The 19,169-nt window shown below is 43.9% G+C and overlaps 1 protein-coding gene across 6 annotated transcripts in view; it reads right to left on the reverse strand.

The window, feature by feature from the left end:
• The window catches only part of plekhg5b (pleckstrin homology domain containing, family G (with RhoGef domain) member 5b), a gene marked incomplete at its 3' end in the record, with an annotated part of 74,154 nt that overhangs the window by 19,544 nt on the left and 35,441 nt on the right, over window positions 1-19,169 (reverse strand). For all 6 annotated transcript variants that reach the window (XM_080763609.1, XM_080763607.1, XM_080763610.1 and 3 more), the window contains 6 exons: window positions 13,226-13,367; window positions 12,588-12,687; window positions 12,232-12,292; window positions 10,606-10,697; window positions 10,223-10,359; window positions 7,995-8,161 (listed from right to left, as the gene is read on the reverse strand). In XM_080763609.1, coding sequence (XP_080619735.1) covers window positions 7,995-8,161; window positions 10,223-10,359; window positions 10,606-10,697; window positions 12,232-12,292; window positions 12,588-12,687; window positions 13,226-13,367 — 699 coding nt within the window. The remainder of the gene's footprint in view (window positions 1-7,994; window positions 8,162-10,222; window positions 10,360-10,605; window positions 10,698-12,231; window positions 12,293-12,587; window positions 12,688-13,225; window positions 13,368-19,169) is intronic.

Consider the following 19,169-nt stretch of genomic DNA (forward strand, 5'->3'; position numbering starts at 1 on the left):
TGCATTAAAACCAAGTAGTCACACACACAGAGAGCAGCATCGATGCCTTAAAACCCATTGTTTATACTGGTCACCTGATAACAATTCCTCTTGATCAGGTGAGTTGATTAATGTTTCGCAAAGAGTGCCAAACTGCCAAGTTCCAACACAACTTCCTGGAAAGTATGGGTCCACACGCATACGGCATACATACACAGACAGGTGACAGATTAAAGGGAAAAAATAAACAAAAAAGTTTAGTAAGGGTTTTTCATGAGTAACTGTACAAGCTTGTTATGATCCTATTATGACACTTGTGTACCAACTAAATATCTTCATACTGTTGCTCCAGGACTTTTACAATTATTCATATAACGAAATAATAATTAAGTCATCAGTTTCACCTGTCTACCCTAAACTAGTCTTGCATGGCCAGAATGTTGTCTCTCGCAATTTTCAAATGGGGGGGGGGGGGGGGGGGAGGAAACCACTAACTCAATTTTTTAGGTTTTACTTTTTTTTTGCATAAATCTATTGAACACCCTTATGTCTGCGTTTTGGTTAAAAAAATATTGAACCAATGAAAAGTAGTAAAAAGCACTTCGGACAAAACCTTTTAACTCCATTGGACCCTCAACCTGTCTGCTAAAACAGCTAACTCCACCACCTCTCCCCCCTCTCATGCAAGTAATTGACAATATATAAAGTCACAACACCAACTTTGATGGGGCAGTATTGGTTTGTTTTCAAAATATAAGGTTTTTTTTCATTTCCTAAAAATAAATAAAAATGTCATTGGAGTTAGGTGGTTTCTTCCTAACAGCAGAGATATACTAAATGAAATGAACGTGTTTATAGACATTTTGAATCGTGACAAAACCTTACTAAGACACTAGGTTGGCGGCCCGGACGGTTACCTCAACTGTCTGACGGCGTGCCGCGGGTTCTTCCGCCCCCCCCCCCCATCTCTCTTCCCATTTCCTGTGAAATTACTTTCAACCTATCAATAAATAAATCTTTAAAAAAAATCTGCCCTCAGAGCCCCTGAGGGGAGAGGACTATTAACAACAATGCTCTGGTCACTTAAGTTAATAGACCCCAAACATGTAAGCACTAGATGAGAAGATATACCAGCATGATGCTGCTATGTCCAATACAAGCTCAACCACCCAACCCACGCAGACCCCCATGGAACTCAGACCGCCATGGAACATCTAAAAATTTCCACTATTGAGGTGCATCATATACGAGTGCTGACGCCAGCCAAGAGAAGCGTGCACTCAGCAGTAGCAATATCAAGTTTAAATTGCATGAATCCCAAGTAATTGACATGTTAAGTCATCTCACCTTACAGCCACTGGACAGGGGTCTAGGGCAAGGAGGTGCCTCTGGGATCTCCGAGTCCTCGTCCAGCACGTCCCAGCTACGCCAGGAGGACAGGCGATTGAAACGCACCATTATTATAAATATATATATAAAAAAAGACACAAAAGATATACAATCCTCAGGGCAGGAACACACGCGTTAAATCCAAACGTCAAGGAGATTCATTCCATTGTCAGGTGTCAAGCCGGCCGGGGACTTCTTTTTTTGCACAATAGATGGAAGCGCAGACAGAGCCCAGTGAAGCGTGTGGCGTGCCCAGGTATAGATCCTTCCCCTGCTACACGTCAGGAGCGTGTGTCAAAAGCGACTATATGGTCCTGCAGGTTGTACTCCGAGACAGACAGCGTCATAAAACAATTATGACACTGCGTGGGTAAATGCAACCTCTGTCAATCTTCACCTAAACTAAAGCACTGTGGGAGGTTCATCGTCTAGCAGGCACACACGCACACAGACAGACAAGAGAGTCAAATAGGCCACATCACGTCTCTGTCACACACACCTACTGCCATGGATACACACCTTGAAGGCTTTCTCAGAGACAATGCATGCTTCCTTTGCTCCGCCTACTCCCTTTGGGAAAGGAATATTACAGCCTCACTCTCTCCACCCCTGACTACTTGACAAACACACAGACTGTAAAGTACCTCCTCAGGGTTAATTTAACTCAAGAGAGTGGACCCGTAAACTCGTAAAGGGTTAATTTGGTTACATTTGTACGCTCTCTGGGTCACTAATGGATACATTTACACTATGCACACAAGTCACTTTACATCCACAAACACACACATGAACCTGACCGTCTGGAAAAAATATTTTGCCATATTGACACCACTGTATTAACTTACAGAGTTGATTAGTAAAATTCTGTGTATTCGGTTAACTGTGAGTGTGAAAAATGACCCTTACAGGTCTAATTAACACGTACTGTTACACCATTCAGCATTACAAAGCAGTTCTCTTTCAAAGGCAACTGTATGCACATTTTGTTTTACTATAGGAGGAACTACAGTATGACTTCTGCATCCCAGATACTTCCCACTATGTTAATCAATCTAGAATGACGGGATCATTATTAAGCCTCAATACATGACTTATGTGGATTGGATTATCGTCGTTGTCACTGCCAATCCCCATCGGACTGTGTTGTTATCACACCCCATCAAAAGCAGCAATGATGACTTCTGTGAAGACGTGCTGCCATTGTCATTCCAAGTGGCGCCGTCTTAAATGACAATGGTTCCCATTGTGCGTCGTCACAGAGGTCAGCTAGGGAGAGATTCGGTAGCCGTTGGATTTTGTAGCCAAGTCCATTGTCATCCAGACAGTTTAACGTATTTAGTTGGTGTAACAAATGGCACCATTTAAAAAAAATGAAGAAGAAAGAAACCAAACTTCCGATGAATGAAGTGTTGAACGCACTGTATAGGTTTTCAATGAAGGCAGACAGTCGTTATGAATACAACATCACTGACCAAGTTTCCTATTCCGTTATTTGTGGAGATGTATATTAAAGGGCCTTTGTTTGGGCAAAGACAAGATTTCTTATTCTTTATTTTCTTTTTACTTTTATAGTTATATTTACTTTTTCGTATCTTAAATGTTATATTTCATACTATTTTCTCTGACTTTATTTGTGGAGATGTATATTAAAGGGCCTTTGTTTGGGCAAAGACAAAATGAGATATGAATGTATTTCTTATTCTTTTATAGTTAAATTTACTTTTTCGTATCTTAAATCTTATATTTCATACTATTTTCTCTGAGAGCAATGCATCACGTTCTTGTAGTGTGTTCTTGTAACACACTAGCCCAGTAAACAGATTCTGACCCTGAGTTTCCCATGCACGTAGATCCGTGCTGCACACACGTCATCACGGCGCCTCCAGGCGTCTTGGCTTGACTCAGTTCTTTCATGCTTTGGCGGTTACTAAACACCTCCATCACACCTCCTCCGTCTGTTGCATAACGAACGTTTTCTCTCCCCAAGGCTATGCCAGCAGACCTCTCGATTCCTATTTGTTCCTCTCTCAAGGCTATAGGCCACCTTTAGTGTAATATGACGCTCACAGCAGGGACAGTGACGAGATAGGATTTCTGTGCGTGACTGTGTATGCTCATATTCAAACACACTATAGGCAGCAGTTGTCCTTGGAGGATCCTAAGTCATCAAGCAGCCAACCATTTGCTAATAATAATGATAATCCCAGCAGCATCCCTACTTGTGGCTAGTAAGGCTAGCCACAAGTAGCGTCCATAGCAAAAAACTATGTACACGTTCATAGGGCTGTCATGCTGATGACAATAATTTTGCTTGACGAGCATTTTCACTCGAATAATTGCAATTTATGTGGTTGAACATGATTGGAATACAATGGGAGAAAATACATTTATTTTTGGCTTTTAGGCTTCGTAAATTAAAGTTGCACAGGGCAGATATAACAAATAATTTAAATTGAATTATTAAACTCAAAATGCGTCGCATCACAGTGCGTTTTGAGCTTGTAGATCTGTTGGTTCCACTATTTATGTTTTTAAAATGGAAATTATTATGACTATTACGCAAAGAAGTATTGTGATTATCTAAAATAATTGCGATTAGGCGATTATGTAATCATTGTGACAACATGCTCATTAGATACCACAAAACAAGATGGATGTCTGTTTAGTTTATAAGCGTGAACTTGTTAGGTTGCTTGACTGTCTGGGTCTAGAAGATTGTTTAGTTTCTAAATTTGATACCGCCCTACGGTAATGAATAATGAATAGGTTATTATTTTTGTTATTCTTCTACATTCAGTTTCCAAATGTTTTTATGAAAATGTATGTGTATGTGTATGTGTATGTGTATGTGTGTGTGTGTGTGTGTGTGTGTGTGTGTGTGTGTGTGTGTGTGTGTGTGTGTGTGTGTATGTATGCGTGTGTGTGTGTGTGTGTGTGTGTGTGTGTGTGTGTGTGTGTGTGTGTGTGTGTGTGTGTGTGTGTGTGTGTGATGAGTGCGTGTGTGTATTTACAATATAATACACATTGTAAAGTACTACTGGATAACGGTGCTCAAAAATTGCAGACCATTCACCATTTATGGATGTGTTATATAAAGGAGCAATCGAAAGTGCAAAGATCATTTTCTAATATGCTTACTGGAAATCATAGCCTAAGTGTCTTGACTGTCTGGCTGGGCTATCTTTATAAGTTTCTGTATACCATGTGACCAAGGGGACACAAGTATCTATTCTCAAGAAAGCAGAAGCTAAAGAAAGGGAAAGGACCTGTTATCTTTTACCAGTAATGTTTGCTGTGACACAATGCCTTTTAAACTATTTTTGATTAAATCTGTTGTTATATACAACATAATAAAGATCAATCCTCAACTAAATTTTTTTGGTTGATGCGTGTCTATTTTCCGAGTCGGAAAGGTCCCCGGTTTTCGAACCTCAGATATCCAGGCTTGATTTAATTTGGCACACACAAATCAAAAATGACTTTAAATCAATGCATGTGCACTCGGAGCAGGCACGCGTTGCATTTTGTGCAGAGTGCCAAAGCCACTGCCATAGAAACTCCAAAAGACTGCAGTCAGCAACCAGAAGGCCAAGCAGAGCCTTTGTCTTGCAGGCTGGTCACATGGGCCGAGACCCAAATGGGTCAAAGGTGCTCTGCTCTTGGGTCCCATGAGAGTTTTTAGAGTGACATGTACAAATCACCCTGTATTATCCCAACACCCAAGACAAGAAACTCAAAGCCTTAGACTGAAAGGTTTTACTGTATGAATTCCTGTTGTGCAATTGGAGCTAACTCATGCATTTCCACCTCTCTACCTCTCTACTATGTTCCTCTCTCTGTTCCTTCCAAACTCTCAGTATACAACAAATCTGGTGTTTCTCGGAAAATCTGGTTTTAGTTCTGCCATCGTTTTAAATTAACTTTCGCTTCCATTTTAGGTCCCATCACCAATACTGACTTATTTCCTCTGTTTGTTTTGGACTATTCATTTTCCTGCTTCCGAGACCTTCGTCATAATAATATTTTGGGTTGTTCCCCAGGTTCTATGTTCCCCACCATGCAAAAAAGGTTCTTTGTTCCCCACTTAGAATAGACCTAAAACCTAAACCAGAAACCTAACCCAGTAATTTTAGTAATTCTAGTAAGACTAAAAGTATTTTAGCAACTTAGTCTTAGTGTTACTTTTAGCAGCAAATTCTGATTTAAGCTTTTTAACAATCCATTGAACTTTAGGCCTGCCTAGGCTACTTAAACTATCTAGTATTAGCCAACTAAAAATTAACACTGGCATAAAATAAACTAAAACATAATTGCTCAGACTCTTCAACAAAGATGGCAAAAACAAACATTCTTTGTTCTGTACTTAAACCGTAAACCTAACGCTAACCCTAAGGTAAGTGGGGAACATAGAACCTGGGGAACACAGGGGTGACCCCAATATGGTCTCTAGCTTTATATCCTTGTCGAGTAATCATGCCCAGGTAAGCTCTCATCTCTTCCATTACTTTCATTTACAACCATAATGTTGTCATGGGAGGAATTACTCAAACATAGACCAAATCAAAGTCAGTCATATCCCAGATTTATAATTAGTTTACACCTCAGTTGATCAATTAGACGTTGGCCCATAATATGACATTTCAACAACCTAAAAACACATCCGACTGATCAGCCGTAACTATCTTACTTCTTACAGGTACGATGTATTGTATTTTTTTTCTTTTTAATGAATTTCATTTATTTATTTAGTTTTCCTCTTCCTTTTCTAGGAATATTAACATACAATATTACTTTGCTTCCCCCTACGAGCTGTGGGAGGGTGGGCAGGAAGGTGGGAGGATATGTTTTGTCTTGTCAGTGTTTGTGTTGTTTCAGGAAAACAAAACAAAAAGCGGTCTCTGATACTCATATGCTTGATTGTATTGTATGCTCTTTTATCAAAAGTTTGTAAAAAATATTTTTAAAATCATTCCTGTCATATAAGTCGGTCTCGACTGTCAAATGTACTCTGCTAACAACAGCAAATTCAACAAAAAATCCCATGTCACAAAAGTCCAGTTTTGTTTTGTCTGTCTGATCTCCAATACAACATACAGTACACTGTATGTACAGTGTATGTACAGTGTTGTGCATGGCACATTACTGCCCCCTTGAGGACCGCACAGAGCTGTTGCTTTCAGAGAATCATGACACCAAAACAATGGGGTTGGTTGTTTGTTTGTAGCACAATTAGGGATCAGTTTGAAAAATAACAGCCGTGATACACATACTGTACATACACACCAGAAGGTGAAACAAACTTTTTGGCGAGTGATTTTACTCATCTTTCGTGAGCAACGGCCAGTGTTTGTCTTCCTATCTTAGTGACTTGACCACAGATGGCTGGAAAAGGCCGGAAAACACCAACATCATCTCTGAACCTCTACCTGTTTCCAAGCCCAAGGCAACGACGTCAGAGGCAGATTTACGTTGACAGTATGCACATTCACACGTCACACGTCACACACACACACACACACACACACACACACACACACACACACACACACACACACACACACACACACACACACACACACACACACACACACACACACACACACACACACACACACACACACACACACACACACACACACACACACACACACACACACACCTGTAAAGTTGTAAAGTGGGTCTAGCCTCGCCTCAAGGGAAGATTACACCCATTCCCTTGTTTTCACTATGCAAAAGAGACCGGGCAAGCCCACACAGGGCAATTATCTAGACTTGACTTGAGTCACTACTAATGTCTGGCTGGGAATGGGTAACATTATTTGATTGTCACAGAGAAAAGAGTGTACAATAAATTGCCCTCTCGTAGCTCAACAGGTACATAACGTCTATGGATGTGCTATGGTTAAGAAACAAACGGTCCATTATTTCTATTACACATGTGTTCACATAAGTTGAGACAAAGTGAACCCAGTGACTCTCTGTCCTAGTTCTGAGTTCTCTCTACACGGCAGCCAAGTAGACCGGAGTCATACAGCCCGGATCTCTCAGCACTTTTGCTCAGTGCCAAAGCAACCACTTCCTGTAAGTCACAGGATGCCCGGGATGGCACGGTACTGAGTGAGCTCATCCTCTGTGTGCCAAGGCCTGACCCACACACGGCACAGAGTGGATTGGTGTGCGTGCGTGTGTGTGTGCACTCGGCACCGTCGCTGAGCATGAAAAGAAACAGGCGTACACCGTCGCAGAGTTTCAGTGGCAGGCCGCCGGCCGACAGTTGTAATGGCATTTGTTTTGTTGTGGTCATAATTTACCATGAGATATAAGCCACTGGCATCAGGGGTTGAGTTGGGGGGGGTGGAGAATTATGGAAAGAAGAGGGTGTGACCTAACAGAGGGGAGAGACAGTCACAGGGTGTGTGTGTTATTGTGTGTTTGTGTGCACACAGCAGTTGTGGCTGAGGGGGCCGCTGCACGACTGAGCTCGATAAATCAGACTTTAGGTTTTAGGTAGGCACAGGTCTGAGAGTTGAGAGTGTCGTATTTGATATCGTCATTGTAAACATGTGATCATTCATGAGCGACTGGGTCGGTAATATCCCGCGTGGCGTGGCGAGGTGCAGACTCACCAACAGGTCTATGCTTTCGCGTCGTCCCAGAGACCCGTGCTCCACCTTCTCTGTGCTGGGGGTGAGGATGTAGGGGCTCTGGCCTCCAGAGTTCTTCATGTTGGGCAGGCTGAGGGAGCGCAGGTCCTTCACGCCCTGCTCCACCTTAAGCTCGTCACCCGGTCGTGCTGAATGACAAAACAAAATGGTTGAGCTTGTCCGAGTGATCTTTTCACGGTTTGATATTTTTGACAGATTTAGGAGTTTAAACGAAATAATTGGGGGACAGACAGGACATAAATATTAAATAATAATGCAATAAAAAAAGAAGAAGCTGTATCATCATGTTATGTCCTGGGGAAAGCCACCTAAAAAACCACTTTCTTTTGCCATTTTGGGGAAGATACTGTATATATGTCCATCCAGTGAAGTACAAAAAAATATTTGATGTCTGATAAATGTAGTATGACAGACAGTATGACCATTGAGCTCACTATAAGTGCAGGAGTCAGGACAGATGGACTTGGACCAACTGAAATTTATAGCAGTAGTAATAATTATAAAAATGTCACTATAAAAATGTAAACAAATCTCATTTGATAAAGGTCTGACACACATTATTCACCCAATAAAGACATAAACAACAGAACAGTATGTATATGGGGGTATAGTGTACAAGAATAGAACAGAATATGGAATCAATCAATGATACTCCATTCTGATGGCAGCCCCTCCCCCATGACCATGTGACTGGCCGAGTCAACAGCTGTGGACTGGATTGTATGCGTTGAGTCGACCCCCGTGTGACAGTCTGTATGTAACCCCAGACAGTGACTGAGAGCCGGGAAGGTGGGGATTTCAAAAGAACAGCAAGCGCTAATCAGTCATGGTATGGGATCTGTTTTATGACAGGCTTAATATGGGCCTTTTGATCCGTACAACAGCAGTTCCTATATGCAAGGGTCCAAGACTGATGGGCACCGACGCAGCGTTCCCAGTTTAATTTGCAAATTCAATGCCAAAATTAAGGATAAGGGACATGTTGCCGTTGTGTGCACGTTTTAGGACTTCTATAACAAAGGCTCTGGTTACTGGAAATGGTTCCAGTATAATTCAGGAAGTACATTTTAATTTAGGTTAGAAAGGGCTGTTGGGTTACATTTTCAATCTTATCTTCACATAATTGGTCCTCACTAATGCTCTATAAGATGATACCATTTCTGTCTACTCATTTTGGGCTATGGACAGTCCAGAAACCTGCTTACTAAACATCATCGATGGGTATTTCAAGCTAATACTTAATTAAAGTCCCTCCCCCCTGACATCAGAAACATGGACTCTATCACTATATTCCAAACTCACCTCAAAACCCACCTGTTTAGGCAGGCCTATAACTCTGTGTGACCTCTAGTGTCTTCTGCTGCAGGCTGTGGCCTAGTTTTATTTTATTTCCTGCTTTTAACTGTGTTCTTGTACTGCTTTTAATCTGTACGGCGACCTTGAGTGCCCTGAAAGGCGCCTTATAAATAAAATGTATTATTATTATTATTATTAAATACTACAGATTTTACAGCCATTATTGTGTGTCATCCTGACATGGTAATAACTGTATGTTATTGCTTTTCAAATAAATTAAACGTAACAAAAAGATTTGCCCATCTATGGTTTCATCCACTTGAAATGAAACGGTATTGAAAGAAGCTGTAAATATTCCATTGTGTGTTTCTGCACGCTAATTCTGGCAGGATGTGAAGACACAATCCACTTCTTTTTCCTTCTAGACTGAAACATGGGTGTGAGAGGAAACCAGGGCCATTGCCAGCTGTCCTGCCCAGATATTGTTTGATCTAGGGCCGTCTGAGCAGAGACTCTCTAAGAATAAAAAGCCTAATAGCTTGTTGTTGTGTTGTCTCAAGACTTTATTGGATCCCTTATCTTTGTTATGTCTCGCATGCACTCACTGCTAGGATCAAAAGCGGCACCATGCACTTGATGAACTGCTTTGCAACCTCACCGCGTTCCAAAAGAAGCAGAACAGAATTGGATAAAACTGTCGAGGCACCGGACGGGTTAGCTCAACCGTCTGGGCACCTATAGGCTGCTGAGCCAGCCTGACGGCGTGGCGCGGGTTCAACTCCCGATCCCGCCGGCCCCCCCATCTCTCTCTCCCCATTTCCTGTCACACTACTTTCATCCTATCAATAAAGGGCAGAGAAAGCCAACCCCCCCCCCGAACAAACAAGCCTTACCTTTGACTTTAAGATAGTGTCCACCAAAGCGATAGGCCTCAAAGTTGAGAGACAGCGGCGTGTTGGACTGATCCAAGAACAGGTCAACCCGAGACAGCTCAATGCCTTTCCTCTCAAACACTGGACCCAGAACCTCTCTAGTAACACATTGACAAAAAGGCAGTAATCAGTATAATATACAACGCTCACACAAATGACAGAATACACATACGTATGTGGCATGGTCACTTACTGGTCAGTGTATATTTAATCTAGATCATACCATCATATCATCACAATGAAAACGTTACGAAGAATCAGACACGATCACGCAAGAGAACACAAGGCCAGACTCTGCAGTACTATTCTTGTTAGTTGTTCATGCCACTCAGACAGAGCCCCACCTCAGGGTCTTCTTTTTCATGGCAGGGACGATTTCTGTGTCGATGTCGACGTTCAGATCAAACTTGAGGCTGAAGCACTCCTTACTGGGATCCTGCAGAGGGCAAACAGATAACACAACGTCAATACAGACAAGAGCAGGGTCTTGTCTAGACTAGAGAGCTGGCCAGAGAGCCTGATGAGTGTATTCTCTCAACAGAACCACAAGGGGGCTCCTTCGCACCGTTTAAAATAATACTAATCTGTACAACAGTTGCTCCTTTCCTGAAGTGATTTTTATTTTTGAGTGGTGCAACCACTCCAAGGAACAGCAATGTCTGTGTCAACCGTGTGTTCATGTGTTCATGTTTGTGTGTGACTATATGAGCAGTGCACCAGTACCAATGAGTACCAAAAGTGGCGCTGTTGTGCCAGAAACAGAGAGATAGTGCTGCACTGTTGCCTGCTAATGAGAGAGAGAGAGACAGGGGGGGGGGGGGGATTTCCACCACTCAGTTCACACAGGTGTGATTTTTTTTAAACTTGTACCACAGAAAGTGATACAGATGGTACAATGTTTCTCAGGTGAAATGATTTGTGTTCCACACTCCCCCTTATTGAACTGTGGGTCACAACACAGTGGCATGTTCTAGTTACAGGGCAGAAGTAGATTTACTTTTAACACAAAGTCACAATTTGTGAATTATTACCATTCCGAGTTGAATGCGCTAGGCAGCAAGCGAGCAACAAAAAAGAGGAAGGGAAAGAGAGAGAGCAACAACAGCCGGACAGAGAAGCACAATCTGTGAACTGTATATGGTACTCCTGTACTGTATACACATCTTACATTTTATTGTTATAAGCAAAATTCTTTATGTTTTTTCCCAAACTCGTTTTGACAATTCTTATAGCATTTTAGAGGATTCTTAATAGGACTGGTTGTTAAAGAACCCTAAATATTCAGCACAACAATTGAATGGATTGGAGATGACTTCTTGGGTGGGGTGGAATTGTCAATGATCCCGTGGTTATAATCCCGTAATGTTATAATGCTACACAGCTCTGTTTACACATGTCTTTATTCTAGAAGGACCTACATTTCAAATGTACATAGTGTACAGGTCTTAGTTTTGATTGTTTTTAACTCACACCTTCTTTTGGCAATGCTTATATATATATATATATATATATATATATATATATATATATATATATATATATATATAATTGCTTTTGGCAATGTAAATGTATGATTATGGGAATCCCATGCCAATAAAAAGGTACTTTGACTTGACTTGAACTAAACAAAACTGAATTGAAATTGTACTTCAGAGAAAGCATGACAGAGAGAGAGAGTATAGTCCGACTCTGGGGGTAGACTATTATATCACTGGCTCTCTGTGTTGTACAACTTTGACCCAATAAGGAGCAATTAACCTTGTGTTGTTCCAGTACTGGAAACAAAACAAAACATTTAGATCTTTTAATGCTTAATTTATTCTCCATGGCGATGCGTAGTGAACTAGATATAATTGGGCTTAAGAAGAAAGACCACAAGAGCAGTGGTTCCTGTGTGTGTGTGTGTGTGTGTGTGTGTGTGTGTGTGCGTGTGCGTGTGCGTGTGCGTGCGTGCGTGTCTGATCACTCACATCAGTGTGCCGTCTCCGTGGCTTCTTCTTCACCAGTTTCATACCCCCCGTTTTACGTTCCCTGAAAAATAGTCGCACACACGTTAAAAATCGACATTTATCTTCCCTTTCATAGAGCAATGATGAATAACGGCCATCGTGGAAAACACGATTGTTACATAATTTCTCATTTCTGTATGGGACTATTTTCTTTCCCCACCAATAGTCCCTGTTTTGACAACACACACACATCACACACACACTCCTGATAGTTTGTCCCACAGTGCAAAAAAAACAAACAGTACAGTGACAGTACAGTGAATGGAACATGAGAATTATGTAACAAGCCGGATGACCCAACAAGCGAGACTACTGACCCACGGTCGTTGCCCCCCTCGTCCTCCTCCTCCAGGTCGGAGGGGGGGCTGGTGCGCGGGGGACAGGAGCGCGTGGACACGTTCCGAGCCAGGATGGAGCCTGAAGGGGCAAAGAAAAAGAAAACACACCTCAGATGTTGCTAAAACTGTCACCACAGCTGACACACATCACAGCTGATTAATGACCCTTTAGCGTCAAGCTTGAATGGCAAGTTTTAAACATCAAGCTTCAATAAACAACAGTGATGCAAGTGATAATCACGACGAACCTGAATCTGATTCATCATTCATAAGACTTAACATGCACACAGCGCACAACTCATGAGTTTAACTTTTGGACGGAGGCGTTGAAATGTCTTTAGGTCATGAACCCAATGTTCTGTGATTAACATCTAGCGGTAAGGAAAACGTTGCGTGAGAGGATTCACTTCCTTATTTAGGAAAGTACTGTAAGATTTAAAAACAAACTACGTTGACTCGATATTTGTGCCACATGATCTAACACTATAGCTAGTATGGGTATGACATCACCGTGTTTGCAATGCATGTGTTTATCATCTCTCGTGTGTTGCACTTGAACGAACGGGGTGATAATAATACCAAATAAAGATATAGGTCGTGATTGTCACTGCCTTTACCTTGGGGTTGCAGGTCAAACCGGGGATGGCGGTCAAAGTGCATGTTGTCCGTGTTGTCGGAATGGCAGCGTGAGTCACATGACTCACACAGGTGAAGGGGACTTTTGCTGTTTAGATCCTGGCACTCTGGGTGGTGACACACCTAAAGAGGAAAGAAAATAAAGAGAAAAGAAGGAGAAAACGAATGTCAAGGCCAGCAAAGGAGACATTTTCACAAAGAGGTGAAACCAGCATGTCAGAAAGACTGATTAAAAAGGGGAATTATGGAACCAAACGACACACAACATCACAGTGATCACACGCCAAAAAAACAAAAAAACACCTTGCACTGACTATTGTTTCTGCCACCGTCAAATGGCCAGTGAGGCTTGGTCAGTGTTGACCACAGCATTCCTGAGTCGTGGTGGTGACTCCCACCATCTGTCCTCCCCCTGTGATGATAACTAAGTTACTTAGATGTCACAGCTGGGAGTCCCGTTTCCCCCCCCCCCCCCCCCGCCGCCTTCCAGACCTAGGACCAGCTCATCCTTGCGTAATCCAGAACCTGACCATAAGAGGTAAAGAGGCATATCTGACCATAGGTCAGCGGCAGCAGCAGCAACTGTGGGAATGCCAGCCCGCATGAGTTACAAAGCCCCCTCGGGCTGTGCAGACAGGCAGCAGAAGGCTGCTAGGATTAAGCCCTGCTCCGCCTGGGGCCAGACAGATCTCTCCTCCACCCCCTCCCTCCCTCCCTCCCTCCCTCCACCCCTTCACCTCGCCAAGAGGACCAGGAGGAGCATGCACGCGGGAGGTCTCCCTGTTCCACCCCAGAGCGGTCCCCTTTAGCATCTCCTGCACCCCTATCCGGAAATGAGAATGTATGGGGGAGATACAATGGAGGTCCCATACTAATGTACTTCCTGTCATTGTTTCTGCAGTACGTGTGCTTAAGATGAGTTTGGGGCGTGCGTGTGTGTGTGTGTGTGTGTGTGTGTGTGTGTGTGTGTGTGTGTGTGTGTGTGTGCGTGCGTGTGTGTGTGTGTGCGTATGGACTAGGGAAGGAGCCCATGCCAGTGAGTCTGGCTTTCATATAAACACAATAAACACAGATAATACACGAGATGGACACTGTCCCGCCTGGCAAAATGCCATTGTATACTATCTTACATAACTACACAGCGTGGCCACACACAAACTAAGAACATGTCAACTTCAGCTGCCTACCTTTACGGAGGCAACACAGGCAACCAGCGTCTTTACCCCAACAGAACAACAACATTGTCTAACACACACACAGTTCAGAAACTCTCAAGTTTAAAAAGCAACAACATCGTGATTATCACCCACCCCTTCATCGTATCCTTGGATGGGTCCATGCCACCCAGAACCTGCCCGGGGATCCCAAAAAAGGCTACTTCACCACCACGGATATCAGATCATGCACGAGGAAAAAAAACACACCAGCGAACACGCAGCGACTAATTCATCCACTCTCATCAGTCTAGTTGGGTACGATTCAGAGGAAGTGGTTGGAAGGAAGGCTAGGGGGGGGAGGTGAGGAGGAGATAGAGGGGTGAGGGAGGGGTGGGATTGGGTTTAAGGCAGGGCAAGAGTTCCCAGTAGTAAAGACATAAACTCAAAGCAGGAAGGGGATGAAAAAAAAACCCGAAAAAAAACAAGGGTCTGTCCAGCAGCTTTTCAGAAGTACAAAGCCCTCCTAATCTCGTGGCCTAATTGGTGCATGTGCTCTGTCAAAGCCATCTGACGGCCCTGCGAGAGATTAAACAGCCCCTCTGTGCTTTTCTTCTAGCCAAGGTCTTCTCCTCTTCTTCCTCCTCCTCCCCCCCCCCCCCCCCCCCCCGTCTCGTTCTCCTCTGCCACCAACTCAGGCTCCGCCTTTCCTCCCACATAAAGTACAGTGCGTTGAGGGTCACAGTACCCAGCTATAGGGCTTAAATAGAAGGGGGGGGGGGGGTCTAGTGAGAGACACAGAGAGGAGTCAGAAACAACGAGACTGAGTGAGTTTAAAGCTAAACCAAGTACGAGAATGGCCTTGTTTACTGTAACAGGCATGACTTGCTCTCCTCCCAATAAGCACAATTGGGTTAAGTTAGTGTGCTTTCATGTTGTCAGACATATGATGCCATTGGTCTGTTCGACTGGCAGCTAGGCTCACGTGAAACTTAAGAGACAGAGGTCTTGTTGTCTTCACTGTTTGTTATGCTGGGAAAAGTGATGTTTTACCAATGTTTGATTTGGGAAAGCGGCTCGGCTCTTCTAGTCAAAATGTCCATATGAAGCCACAGTGGAGACACAGCATTTCCATGTGGATCGTGTCACAGCAATTATATCCTACATGATTAGATTTTTGAGGGGCCCTCCCTATGCCCAGCTTCGTGTTCTTGTGTACCAATTAACGATGATTTGATTGGCCGAGCACAGAATGTGATGCATGATGATGAATGACGATAAGAGCGCCCCTCACTTCAAGAAGTGTGATTTCTTTAAATGGGCGATTCAGGGGCTGCAGCCAGTTAAAACAGCCCTTCACAACCAACCGCCAGGCCCTCCTGAAGTTCTCTGAGCTGCAAGCACAAGCACAAACGCACCCTTCTTCTCCGTATATAGCTCATTCGGACACAAGTCTCACGATGCCTTAATGAGATGTGGAGACCGACAATCAGGCTGAAATAATGAGCAAATCACATGCTGTATTTTAGACTGACAATGGCTCTAAAAAAGGTGGTCCGGAGGCCAGGCTAACTAACGCGTTAGGGCATTCACATTCCTGTCACGACTTTAAGCAGCAGAAAGTATCTGCAGTGCAGGCCGCGCCAAAAGAAATGAGTGCGACAGATGAGGCGAGGAATAGGGCTCTTCTCCGAGACCAGGTAGAGATACAACAAAAAGAATAGCTCTTGAAAAAAGCCCTTGGAAGGACCTGCCGCCTGCAGCTGAAGACACAATTGTCTAGACAGTATACACAGCACGCCCGCACGCACGCACGCATGTACGGATGCACGCACGCACACACACACACACACACACACACACACACACACACACACACACACACACACACACACACACACACACACACACACACACACACACACACACACACACACACACACACACACACACACACACACACACACACACACACACACACACACACACACACACACACACACACACACACGCACACACAGTAACTACCTGGAATATGTATCACCTAATATAATTGTGTTTTGACATTCAAATAGCTAAAGGGATAGGAGCAAGCGAGGATGCTTGCAATACTGAACATTCCGGTCGATGAGAGGGGAGGTGATTGATACCGGGGGATGAGAGAATGGCCTGACTTCTATTATCCAGCGCGTTTATTATGTTCCAGCTGGACACACTTCTTCGAACATCTTCTCTGCACAGGAGTGAGCATGGTCTGGTCGTCGATGCAGAGAGGAGTGGAATGGAAGGAGCCGGAGAATGCCGTGCTTGGTGGGGGTGATGCGTGCAGACAGCTGACAGAGAGCCGTGCATGAGCCTATAGTGTGAAGTGTGAACAGGCATATTGTACATTGTGTGTGTGGATGGATGTGTATGAGAGAGAGCATGTGTGCCCACCCCCCCCCAAATTTTTTTTAAACAAAAACAAACGACACACACACAGACACAGACACACACACACACACACACACACACACACACACACTTTGACAAGTCAGTTAGCTTAGCACATCAACTGCCACGTGCAGTTGCTTATACCCACCCTGTCTCCACGCATGCCATATGCACAGCAAGAAGACACATGCGCTCATAGAAACGCAGGCGCACACACACACACACACACACACACACACACACACACACACACACACTGTCATACACACAGAAATGGACATGTGGACACATGCACTCCCAAGGTTGAATCATCAGGCACACCAGGCGCTCAGCTGTACACTGTAAGGGTGTCGGGTTTCCCACTCACCTGATGGCAGCTGTTGTGCTAAAAAAGGTGACTGCACAGACTCCGGAGGTGACTCAGGGTTATTACATTAACACTTAATCCTTCGAACTGGCACGGAAGAATAATTCCGACATTACACCACTGTCTTTCTGGCAAGGCTATAGGATTCAAACAAATCCCTGCATTAGCATAGCATAACGCCAAAAGAAGTGTATTTTGTGAATGTTATCCGAACAGCGCTGTGTTGTATTTAGAGAAACTTAATTAGTAGGTTTAGGGCCTAAACCTACTAATTAAGTTGCTAAAACTTTAGGCGATATCCAAAATGTAACATCGTAAATGCAGCCCCACCAAATATCATTGCTGGGGTAGGTGATTTTTCATATAAATATATATATTATCCCATTCTGGACGGGAACCCCTATTGGTGTTTTAACTAAGCATGTTCTACATTAGCTATTGAAAAATAGCAGATCTACAAGCTACAAGCTTATAGGTCTGCTATTTTTTACTGCGTTACAGTGCCAACTGCCAAGAGTACTGGATTAAAGTTTAATAAACCTATTGTCTCCCTGGCTGCAACCTTCCTGCATTCCCCCGTCTAACCCCCAATTCATCTCCAAACAGCATGTCCTACCAGTACAACCAACACTTATGTAACTACCATGCATCTCTCATACAGTGTGTGTGTGTGTGTGTGTGTGTGTGTGTGTGTGTGTGTGTGTGTGTGTGTGTGTGTGTGTGTGTGCGAACGGTAATAACATGATATCCGTGTAGTGACTTCTGCCATCTCTGAAACCACAGTAACCAAGTGACACTTACGGCCCAATAGAGGCTGCAAGTATCTCCTTAATTGACATCTAAAAAAGGTGGATAGAATCATTACGTCAACAGAAAACACCTGGGTCATATCAATGGCTGCATGGTATGTGATGGAGGGACGGAACGGCTTTACAGAATGATCGTCACACAAGGGAACAAGGCTTTTGGTGAAGCCTTTACTGCACTGTGTGTGGTATGGTTATGAATGGGATGTGATAAGGCACCTCATCTAAATAGAAAAACCTCATATTGATTTCGCAAAACATCCATCCATCCATCCATCTTCAACCGCTTATCCGTAGTCGGGTCACGGGGGCAACAGCTCCAACCAGAGTGCTCCAGACTTCCCTCTCCAGAGCAACATTAGTGACTTCCTCCTGGGGGATTCCGAGACATTCCAAGGCCAGTGAGTCGATGTATTTCCTCCAACTGCGCCTCGGTCTGCCCCGGGGGTCTCCTCTCCCAGTGGGACGTGCGTCGAGGACCTCCCTAGGGAGGCGCCCGAGAGGCATCCTAACCAGATGCCCGAACCACCTCAGCTGACTCCTTTCCAGGCGAAGGAGCAGCGGTTCTACTCCGAGTCTCTCTCGTGTGACTGAACTTCTCCAAGGAGATGCCAGCCACCCGTCGAAGAAAACTCAGCAAAACATCAGCAATTGTAATGTTATTGTCTCCCAAATATTGTGGTATTCCTACACCTTTATTTCACACTATAATAATCTCTTACGCACACACACGCGCAGCTGTTTGTCCACCACACCCATATAGCAAACTCAAATACCGCTGGTACGCCAACGTCCTGTGATCAACCTCCACGCAAACACACACACACACACACACACACACACACACACACACACACACACACACACACACACACACACACACACACACACACACACACACACACACACACACACACACACACACACACACACACACACACACACACACACACACACACACACACAAAACTGTCATGAATCAACGCTAAACACAACAACGGCATGACTAATGCATCATTTGAGCACAATGGCTAATATTGTTTGGCTGAAAACAGCCCAAGCCGTGTTGTTTGGGCTACCTTTTGTGCAGCACTAACAAGGCTCCGTTTCACTGTGGCCCTCAAGACGGCGCACTGCTAAAGACGGTGGGTGACATGATCTACTA

This window comes from Protomyctophum bolini, assembly GCF_963924005.1.
Source record: "Protomyctophum bolini genome assembly, chromosome: 5".
NCBI classification, from domain to species: Eukaryota; Metazoa; Chordata; class Actinopteri; order Myctophiformes; family Myctophidae; genus Protomyctophum; species Protomyctophum bolini.